General features: G+C 54.4%; 3 protein-coding genes across 3 annotated transcripts; 1 reads left to right on the top strand and 2 right to left on the bottom strand.

Moving 5' to 3' along the window:
• Positions 1 to 711: 711 nt before the first annotated feature.
• J7T54_001357 (ATP-dependent RNA helicase-like protein) lies at positions 712 to 2,616 on the bottom strand (the record flags this gene model as incomplete). The annotated part of the gene is made up of 5 exons (XM_051505326.1): positions 712 to 1,103; positions 1,152 to 1,203; positions 1,267 to 2,069; positions 2,126 to 2,319; positions 2,363 to 2,616. 5 exons carry the CDS (start codon positions 2,614 to 2,616, stop codon positions 712 to 714), a joined length of 1,695 nt encoding a protein of 564 aa, XP_051363356.1.
• Positions 2,617 to 3,600: 984 nt separating this feature from the next.
• Positions 3,601 to 4,737, bottom strand: J7T54_001356 (pre-rRNA-processing protein IPI1; the record flags this gene model as incomplete). The annotated part of the gene is made up of 3 exons (XM_051505325.1): positions 3,601 to 4,517; positions 4,568 to 4,640; positions 4,690 to 4,737. 3 exons carry the CDS (start codon positions 4,735 to 4,737, stop codon positions 3,601 to 3,603), a joined length of 1,038 nt encoding a protein of 345 aa, XP_051363355.1.
• A 443-nt stretch (positions 4,738 to 5,180) lies between these two features.
• J7T54_001355 (uncharacterized protein) lies at positions 5,181 to 10,819 on the top strand (the record flags this gene model as incomplete). Its single annotated transcript, XM_051505323.1, has 7 exons — positions 5,181 to 5,387; positions 6,954 to 9,351; positions 9,400 to 9,821; positions 10,139 to 10,277; positions 10,383 to 10,491; positions 10,603 to 10,700; positions 10,761 to 10,819. 7 exons carry the CDS (start codon positions 5,181 to 5,183, stop codon positions 10,817 to 10,819), a joined length of 3,432 nt encoding a protein of 1,143 aa, XP_051363354.1.
• Between the last annotated feature and the right edge of the window lie 133 nt (positions 10,820 to 10,952).

Genomic DNA, 10,952 nt, shown 5'->3' with positions numbered 1-10,952 from the left:
CCTCCCTCCAGGCGACCGCAGCACACAACCTCTATATCCCTCGACCCTCAAAGTGTGCAAAGCTGTTACCCCATCAAATTCCGCACGCGACCACTATGTTCTGAGATCATCGTGATTCTAGAGCGCCAAGCTTACACTGCGCCAATGGTGATTGGAGATTATCCCTGTCTATGCCTGTCTCAGGGGAAATAAGCTTCGCGGGTAAATCTACCTCGTCTCTAAAAGGGTGGCCTACCCTACGGACTAAAGGCGGTCACCTTTTTTCACCACCACCTCTGTAATGCATGCCTAGTCGAGAACGGCTTGATGAGGTACTAGAGCCGAGCTCTTCACGGAGTCACAATATCTTCGGCCGCAATTGTGGGTTGCATATTTTAGTGTCCCAGCTACATGTCATGTCAACTTTGACTCACCACAGCCCGTCCCAAAGTCCACGTACACATACATACACGAGAATCGTGTCATGCTATACGTTGCCCACAATTATCGGCCGCAGCAGCCTGACGGGTGATCACTCGGTAGCGCGGTGTCCCCTTTTCAAGGATGGTATCCGGAAAGTGACAAGCCATTGCCCGTGACGTCCCATGAGTCTGAGCTTACTGTTACGACAACACACTAGTCTAGTAGTTCACATAACACACCTAAGCAAGCATTACACACAGATCTATGAACACCTCAAACTGTATTCAGCGAGTGTAGATAGCCAATCGATCACCAAGCCGCTGTAGCCTGAGGCTGCTGCTCGACAGGGGCAGAGGTTGTCGTACCCCAGGCATCGCCTCCAGCAGAGGTACCATTGTCGGCACCAAAAGCACCTCCTGTATCGTTGTTGCTGGTACCGCCTGCTTCGCCTCCCCATGCGCCACCTCCAGCACCACCATCTGCTTCGTCGCCGGCCTGCGCTTCGGTCTCGTCAAAGTCAGATTCGGTCTCAAACTTGACAGTTTCCTTCGTGATGCTGTCGGGAAGGTAGTCTTGAAGGAACTCGGGAATGTCCTGGCCAGCTTCAACAAGGGTGCGAGCCAACACGTCGGCGATGGGCTCGTCCCTATCACCGAAGAAAGATGTTGCCAATCCGTTGCGGCCAATGCGACCTGTGCGACCTGGTATTGATTAGCTTCTGGTCCGAGTACACTATCACAAAAACTTACCAATGCGATGCGTGTATTCTTCGATGCCGCCATAGTCCATGCTGGGCAATTCCTAGTTGATCACATGTTGAACGTTGTGGACATCGATGCCACGAGCAGCCACACCTGTGGCTACGAGAATGGGGGCGTTTCCAGAGCGGAAGCGACGCATCGCGAATTCACGGTCGAGCTGCGACCGTTGGCTCGTGATAGAGACCACGGGATATCCCTTGTGGAAGAGGAAATCCTCAACGTGATCGACAGAGAAATGCGAGTTGCAGAAGATGATCGTTCGTACGCCAGTGATGGCGTCGAGAAGCGCCAGCAAGTTGGCGTGCTTCTCTTCCTTTCGAACCTCGATGATGCGCTGGCGAATGTTGGCCGTTGTGCTGCCAGCGCGACCAACTCGGAACCTGACGTGGTCTTCGGCTAGATACTCTTTGGCCAGGTCCCGGGCCGCCTTGGGGAACGTCGCAGAGAACATAACGTAGCGCATGGCGCCAAGCTGTTGCTGTGCGTTCAAGATAGGGTTGAGCTCATCGTGCCAATCGTCATGAAGCATCTCATCAGCTTCATCAATAACCACGTACTTGAGGCGGTGGAGACTTAAGGTACGATCAGCGCGCACCACAAAGTCCTTCAGACGTCCAGGGGTACCAATGAGGATGTCACAACCGCGGCTGAGAAGCTCCCGCTGGGCGCTCATGGTACCACCGCCGTAGACAACGGCCGGGCGGAGCATGGAGCGGTAACAGAACTTGCGAGCTTCGTTGAAGATTTGGATGGCAAGCTCTCGCGTTGGCACAATGATGAGAACCAGAGGTTCAGCAGTCACGGCCATTTGTGAAGTCGGATCGGGACGAACACCCGCCCACTTTTTCGCCTTGCCCATGAGTTTGCTCAGGATGGGAATCATGTAGGCTGCAGTCTTGCCAGAACCTGGAGAAACGTTAGTCTGGTTGGTATACAGAGAGGAGATATCGAGATACACATACCGGTCTGTGCAATGCCAATCACGTCGTTGTTCAAGACAATGGCAGGGATCGCATACTGCTGGATGGGTGTCGGGTCCTTGTAACCCGCCATCGCGATGTTTTCAAGCATCGCAGGATGCAGACCAGCGTCAGCAAACTTAGCGACTGGCTTGATTTGGGTAGGTCCCTCTTGGATCACAGCGACCTCCGATACCCTGCATGCGTTAGTTGGTCCTGGGAAGAGCTGAAGAGATTCACTTGGCATAGTCAATACCGTCAAGACCACGGTCAACCTCAGGTCCGAAGAGATCATGTTCCAGACTTTGGTCGCGAGGACCGACGTCACCGTACTCTTCGCACCACTTGTATACACATGCTTCGGCCGCAGATACATGAGCTGAGGCGTCCAAAGGGACGTCAGGCACGGTCCAACCAGCGGCAGCAGGAGCATCAGTGGTGGGCAGCGCTGACAGGCCGTGGTGGGTGTCTTCATAATCGCCGTTGGTAGACATTGTGCGTGAAGTGAGTGACTTTGCTCGGAGAAGGAGTAGAAAGGTCGGATGCTGACGAAGTGGTACAAGAAAAGGTCAGGAAGGTGGTGATGAGGAGAGAAGACTTTGACGAGGGGAGGGGGATTTATATAAGCGAGAAGGGCCCATGCACGCGTACCTGCCTTGGAAGTAAACAGCAAAAGGCATGTTTATAGCGCAGGCCAACAGTATCAGTGAACGAGGCTCTCGTCTGATGTGATCTAAACTTGAGCGGATTCACAGGAGATCACGGAAGCTAGAGCGGGGTAGAACTCGAGGGATTCCTACATCGGAGGGAAGAGAATGCAAGAACTGAATCTTAGATCCTTCAGGTGGCGTCTTCAGAGCAAAAGTACGCTTGGAGAGGGCTGGGGATGGTCAGAAGTGCGAAGGCCATATTGGTTGGACACTCCTTAAGGACAGACCGACACCACCACCACTGTCTCTCAAAGAACAGGGACCACTTGGGATCATAACGCCACTGTCCTGAGAGACTTGCAGAGACCAGAGGTGTTTTCAAGTGTCTACTTACGTTCATTAGCAACCATAAATAATAGTGATGTCGCAGGGGGTATGAAAGACCTAGCACCGCAAAACAAAGCTTTGCCCAGGAGAGTGGAGTAGAGAAAAGAATGCCATGGCTTGAAGGCCCCGAACCCTTCTTTGCCAACGCAGCCTAGAGGACAAGCGGTGATATGCAACTGCCCGGACGCGCATTAAGGCAAATAGGATGGTGAAGTGTCGTGTAGTTGGCCCATGAGGCACTATGCGCTTGATTGTAGCCAATATGGCGTCGAAGAGACAGTTGATGGACAATCCCAAACACCGCCATGGCAAGACTTTCGGTATTCTGACTTTTTGGGCAACATACAAGCCCTCTGGTGCATGGTCTTCTAGGGTTTAGTCGAGCACACCATTGCCAAGAGGAATCGTTCACATCCACAACACAGCTGGAGCCAAAGGTTGTCACCATAAGTCTAGGAGATCTTCCGTATCCATGGCACCCAGAGGTTCATAGTCCCCCATGCCCATGTCGCTTCTCAGGAGCTGATCCAATCCCGCCGCAGCTCTGCCAGACGTGCCGCCCTCCTTTTTGGCCGCTTCAACACCCTTCACAATATGTGATAAGAATCTTCGATGGAACACCCTTTGCCTTGACTCTCGGTCCGCATACATCTCGCCATCCTCATCCCTGCGCATGCCCGTCAGATTGAGATATGCAAAGGCATTGGGGTCGCGAGGTAATCGATAGAGATGATCCCAGTCGCCTTCGTCCTCTGCCACAGCCTCTTCTGGAACGAAACCCGCCGCGAGAAACTTGGCAAGAATATCAATAGCGCGCGACTGATTGATCGAAGCTTTGCCTCCTCGTACGGCGGCACCCCGTCCTCCAGACGACCAGCCGTCCTTCCCTGCAGCCGCAGACCAACCAAGAGTGGCGCAAAAGGTGTTCAGCGTCTTGATCCAGCCTCCCGGGCATGAAACCACATCGACATCTGCAGCATTGAGGAGCCACTCCATGAAGTTCAGCGCATCGTTGCTGATGTCGGCAGAGAGATGTGTCAAGCCGGCCCTGATGAACATGGTCGCCTGCTCCACGGCGTACCGTACTTGCTCGCCCGGCAATTGCTCGAAGAGTTTGAGCAACTGCTTCCTCACCGGAGTAGAGCTGTCTGTTATCAAGGGGAGGAGTTTGACGAGGAGGGTGTGCGTGCCAACGGGGTTCACCGGCGGTTGCTGGCTCAGTTGACCAGTCAGATGCGCCAATCCTTCTTGTCGTTGTTTGTCCGATTTTGAGGATGATGCCACGGACAGACTGTGCTTGAATTGTTGGATCACATCGGGTGCAGTTGTGGAGAGGGACTGCTGCCCCATGACAATTGCTGTCAACGGTCAGTTTGAGATGAGATCACAAGTTGAAGATGGAGCTCACATTTGGCCTTGAAACTGGTATCGGTGACATTGGAGGCTTTGGGCTTTGCTTTGCCGACCTTGTATTTAGGTTTCTGAATTGAACAGTCAGGTTGCTTCTCTTGAGATGGACGGTAAACTCACCTGAAAGTCCGCCTTCTTCTCCTTCTTCCTCTTGGCACTTTTCCCCATGGTGACTGTTGGGCAACTCTATCAATGTTCCTGGAAAGTACTGAGATACTGTATGACAAGATCAAATGCCTGATAGCGTTTAAACAGCACAGCCAGCATATACTGGGCTAGAATGATTTTGCCTGATGTACGTGAGGATACAAGATGCTGTCGCTGTCGGCCTAAATTTTAGCGGTGTAATGTGGCAGAATCGTTCTTGACGTGGGGGACGGGACGGATCCCCATTGAAACGTAACGCGACTTGAGAACGGGAACCGCTGCTTCCACACCAGCCACGTCCACCGTTCGTATTGCAAACCCTCTTGTGTCGAAGCTACGATCTACGAACCTCGCATATTCATGATGGCCGACCCCTCGTTGGTGAGCGAACAACCGAACCCTTCGTCGCAACACCGTTGGCTCACCTAGAGACAAAGACGAATGGCAGAGCCGCGTTGGATGAAATGCTCGGCCGCCTCTCTAGGAAGCCCGGCTTCAAGGCCAGCATTGTGCTCGATCGGACGACAGGCTCTATCATAAAGACAACCGGCGATCTTTCTGCCTTGCGAACATCCAAGTCTCGAGACGAAGCGACGGCTGCATCCTTTTCAAACGAGGCACCCGCGGCCGAAGAGAGCGAGTCCAAGGGCATCGAGGATTTCGCTGCCATGGTATGGAATTATGTCAATAGCTCCGGGCAACTTGTACAAGAAATGGACACAGACGTGAGTATTGAAGTCTCTGACCATTAGCACGTTGTTGAGATTATGGCCAGGACGAGCTGAAGCTCCTACGACTGCGGACGAAAAAGCAGGAAATCATGATTGTCCCGTACCCGAAATACATCCACACGGTCATCCACGACACGCCACCCGCATGATGGAGTTTGACTCTTTCTTTCACTCCCCGCGTAGAAGTTCCCCAGCTGCCAAGGGGAACTATCGTACAGCCTCGCCTGAAATACCGACACCTGGATGGGCATCAATCTAGCACGGGCCCAGCCACTCAAATCCGCTCAGTCAAAGGGTAGACTGACCTTACCGATTGCCCGGTGTTGGAGGAGCCGGCACTCAAACATGGTCGCACGACGCAACAAAACAGCGACAGTGGTGTCAGTGTCGGCGTACACGAGGCGGTTTAATCAAGCGAGCAACATGACCGAGATGCACTGTTTGTTTTTCAAGATACCCTGAATCAAGATACTATAACAGATATCATGGATGGCGAAGGAAGCAGCAGCGTCATGGCACAACTGCGGTTGTACCCCCCTGGTTGGTTTCGAGACCCTGCGATAATTGGCAATCAAGATCCAAGTTTCTGGCGATTGCGTCAAGGTGCGTAGATCTCGCAGCAAACCGCAAGCCACCTTGTGCCTTGTTCCACGCGGAAATTGTGGATTGCGCATAGATCATTGATGATTATACAACGCGGGCCGTCCATATGTACAAGCGTCCCTCCTGGTAAAACGAGTCGTGGGCTCGTCTCTACGCTCTGTACTGTCCATCTGTCGCCAGCCAAAGCCCGAGAATCCCCACCGAAATCAGCGCTTCCGAATCCGAATTGGCGAATCGATACCTGCTGCGGCCCGTGATACCGGCAGCCTTGGCGGAGTAGCGGTTCCTCTAAGCCTCGGGTCGCGTTTTGGGGATGGCCTCACTCTGGAGGCGGCGCTCTAGGTTAGCGAGGAAGTCAACCTCGAGCCATCACTCCCAAGGTGGAAACGATCAAATCGGAAGCCAAGACGATACGAGACCACGACGAAGGTCTATCCAGCAACTTTGGGAGGGGCTTATCCACCAGCGGAACTTGAAGCGGGGAAGCCCGAGCTCTCCAACTCCAGAAGCGGCTATCAGTGCCATTCCAGGGACCTCTGATGCCGTAATTGTTACTGTGAGACCATTTCCCTTTTATTCTACCCACCCGACATCTACTTCGACTCGCTTTTCGAGTTGAGGAAATTGGCCTCGGTCTCCCCAAACTTGCAAAGACTAGGTCATCCGCTTGACACTGAGGAGGGCACTTATTGCGTGGTGCCTGTTTCCTACACGATCAGCTCGGCCCAGCTGCGAGTGGGTGGGTCACGAGGGCATCACTGGCTCTCGGCTCTCAACAACGAACCACTTCTTTCATTCAAGGGTCCTTCAATACAGCGCATTGAGTCTTGGACTTCAATTTCTTGAAAGTCCCTTTCCTCACAATCGCGCTTCCAATTCCTGGCTCTAACGTGTGCGACTCAGACTCCAACATCCACAGCGCCACCCCCGCCATCGTCATACTCACCAAACAACCCACTGCCCACACTTTCTCCATCAGGCGAGGTCATCGACACGCCAAGCTCCAGCCCAGTCGACGATACCGCGTCCAATGCCCTGCCCATCGGGGCAGTGATCAGACCTGACGGCACCATGGCAACGACGCTCGACGAGAATGACATTGAGAAGCTCTTCTCCGGCGCTCCTCAATTCTATTGCCGCACAGAGAGCTACTTCCCAGGCGCGCCTCATCCGAGTGTCGCGTTTCCTTTTGACGAGGAGGTAGAGATCAGAGATTTGACTGACCATGTTCAAATCGAAGACAAGGCCTGGAGCGGGGTGACGGCGTGGCCGCACCTGACAAGAGATCTCAACCATGATGCAGCCGCCAGGAAATCAGCCGAGAGCCGCACCAAGGCGCATTTCCATGTACGATGTCGCGAGAGACCCAACATGCTGAGCATGCAGGGGCTAGAGAAGGGCACAATGGGCTTCCAGGCTGCGCTTGAACTGCCGGTGGGTGACTCACTGGAAGAGGAGCAGTTTGGCTTTGAGAGCGTCGGCACCAAGGCCAAGGTTATTGTCGACGCCCGTGCACGGATGCTGGCTCACTCCGGCTGGCTGAGGCGGCTTCCAGAACCAGAGATTATGCATCGACTGGAGAGGAATGGGGAGATTTATCGGAACAACGACATGCGGAAAAGACCGTCCGTCGAAACGTACAACGATCTCTTTCAAAGCTTCATGAGACCATCCGCGACACCGCTAGACAAGCGAGATCATTACAGTCTGATCAATCAAATCAACGCCCTCGTCAAGTGTCTGGCCACAGCCAATGTCTGGATCGACCTCTCGAGGGTCGAGTGGCGCATACGCCTGGGTCAAGTGCTCTGGGGCCAGTCTGGGGGCGATGAGCTGGATGATGCTACTGACATTCAAGATGCCGCTAGCGCGAGTGAGAGAGCAGAAGAAAAATATTGGCTTCTCATGCAGGTTCTTGTGTCGACCGAACTACTCATCCGCCTGGACGCCATTACGGAGGGCGAGGTCAATGGTGTCGAGTACTTTCGGCCTGTAGACGGGCTATACTTTGAAAGACAGGCAAACCAATCTGTCAAGTGGTCCATCCTCCTGGCCCGCAGTTGGCTGGACAACATTGAGCTGGTGAAACAAGAGGCCGGTCCCGGCGAACAAGTCGATCCCCTGAAACAAAATGGAGGCTGGCTGGCATCGCTGGTTAGCAAAATGACCCTGAAGCATTCCGACGAATCTCTGAAACCTGGATACCACTATACAACTAAGGGCCGAAACGGCCATCGGCAGGTCGATGGTCTCACTCACTTCGCTAGGAAGCTACACTGGCCCGGCATCGACGCATACGAATCTCGCATCTCGGTGAACGCTGAGAACACAGGCGACCTAACACCGACTACAATGGGCACACCAGGGACGCTGCACAGCATCGCTACCACGGGATCGTCATACTTTGGGGCATGGGACGTCACAAGTCACCATGGGCAACAGCATCACGCACAAAAGGTGCAAGCGCAGCGAAGGAAGATGGCTGCCGCGTTACATGCCTCTGGGTGGTTGTCCAAGTCGTACATCTTTGCTCTCATGCTGCCTGGCGAAGCGCTCTCGCACTTTCTCATGTCAACGTTGTTGGAGAACGACCAGGAGGCTATGGGCACTCTGGGATCGTTTGCCAATCTGTGTGGAGGCTTTGTGTATCGGGGCAAGAGTTTCTGGAGCACGTCATGCATCGTGGGGCGCGTGCTTGCTGCAGGCGTGGGGGCAGCAGAGTGCATGGGGTGGATATCGACCGACATCGTGCCCGACAGCACATCGGATGGCTGGCTCAACATTGAAGCTGAGGACGTGCCAGATGACCTTCAACGCCTGGGCAAGAAAGCGAGGATCTGGGGCAAGAAACGCATCGAGCGAGACTCGTACATTCTCGGTGACGCAGACGAGAGCAACCTCGAGCCTGGCGACTTCACGATGCCGCACGAAAACAACTACGAACAACGACCAGCAGCCGCTGCCATTGAGTTGCGGTCTTTCAAGTTGCTTCGCTCGGTGGAGGCGGTCCATCCGTCGCCCCTCAGCGAGTTCACCGGCACCCCGTTGACAGAGTCCACTGCGGCGCCTGACTTGCCCTCCTATCCTGCCAAACTGATATTCTCCGTCTCAATCGGCGGGGGGCGAAGCGAGGATTTTACGTTCCCGCTGACGTACGACATTAGCTTTGTGACGGCGCATCCATGCTCGCCTTCGCGAAAGGTGCGGTTCGTAAAGTCGCCGTCAAGTCCGACGATTCAGCAAATTGACGTGTCGGGCAAGAACATGCTCGGCGGCGCCTCGAGATCAGTCTACAGGGCTGGTAGGTCTACAGGTCACTTGGTGTGGTGACAAGCTAACAACAGCCTAGGTCATCCCTTGCACAAATCGTACCACTACTCCGTGGTGCACATATCGGAGCTCATCAAGAAACGAGGGCACCCGCTCATTGATTTCCTGGGTCCCTCGCCGCAGAAAAACCCCAAGGCAAACGACAATCGTGTCCTGGTGATCGATTGCATCACGAATTACGCCGAGCCACCACCTCCCTCACCTGTTGTTACCCGCGTGGAGTCGGGAGGCTCTGCTTCCTTGCCTTCTTTCGGACGTAGGGGCAGCTTGCCGGACAAGATGCATCTCGAATGTCGCCGGCGACAGTTTGGGTCCGACATGGAGATTCTCGTGAGAGCCTTGTGCGCGCAGATGGGCTGGAACGCGCTCATCAGCAGGCGGAAGAGGGGTTGTTTGGCATGCACGATCCGCGAGGCGTGCGCATTGGGCTGGAGAGTGATTGTCAGAGTCGAGTGAGGGAACGGCTCGCTTGTACACAAGAACGAGAACGATGATGATGAAGATGCTTGATGACTGGCGTGCTGGGACAGCAAAATATCACTTGGAAGGATCGTTTGGCCCCGATGGAGGGTCCCAAAATATCTGCCATTGGGGTCATATGGTTATAGTATAGCATTGAAATCGAAAATATGACTCAGACGAGCGCGTTTTGAGACTGCGTTGTGGAAGAGGCGAATGAGGTGAGCGACGAGGTCAAGAGATGCTGCCAAGACCCAATGTCCGCAAGCAGGCTAGCGCCCATTGGACCCCATCTCCAGTCCCCAGACTTCGAGTCGCCATCCATCTTCGCGCCATTATCGCCTACGCCTCTACAGCTCTACTCCCCCGACCGATTCCGTTCCCTCGCAGCAACCGACACAATGGCGCCAACAAAGGATCTCCGTCGCGAAGACCTCAGTACGTTTCCCCTCCACGGTTCCACCACCTCAACACACACCAACCCGCGCCAGCGCGAGCGCGACCTCCATACAGGGACAGATTGCTAACACGCGCGTGCGATAGTCATCCCTTACCAGGAACCCAAGGCCAGCGGGGAAGCCGACGTGTCCTCCTCAATGGCCTCGACGCTGCCCATGGCGGCCATGTTCATGCGCAACAAGGTGATTGGATGGTACGCCGCCTCGCCCGACCCCGACGCAGCCCCTCGATCGATACATTCATACCACGAAGCGAGCACACGAGGGCTACTACTATAAGGGAATCTATACTGACGAGGGAATAGGGTTGCTGTCGTTGTGGCGATCCAGAACTGGCTCGGCGAGAGCTCGTCGCAGAAGAAGAATGCGGCCATGCCGGGTTACTTGTCTGTCCTCATGTCGCGTACGTATCCATTCCGATGCTGGTCGTCAGGACGAGCGCTAACGAATTGGTGGGACACAGTCGGTGCGCTCATGACATCGTATATGCATCTGGTCATCCCTCAGCCGGGGCAGAAATAGCGAACGGTTGCGAATAGGGAAACATGGGTTGGGTCTTTTGTATGTACGGCGGCGAGATACCTCTGATGAATCGGCAAAGCTGTTCGGACTGCTTTGTCTTCCGATTGAGTCTCTACAGTGTGAGGCTGCGGTA

The sequence above is a fragment of the Emericellopsis cladophorae genome (genome assembly GCF_022114955.1).
Source record: "Emericellopsis cladophorae strain MUM 19.33 chromosome Unknown NODE_13_length_450635_cov_117_157991, whole genome shotgun sequence".
NCBI lineage: Eukaryota > Fungi > Ascomycota > Sordariomycetes > Hypocreales > Bionectriaceae > Emericellopsis > Emericellopsis cladophorae.
This window is presented reverse-complemented; position numbering and strand designations above follow the sequence as displayed.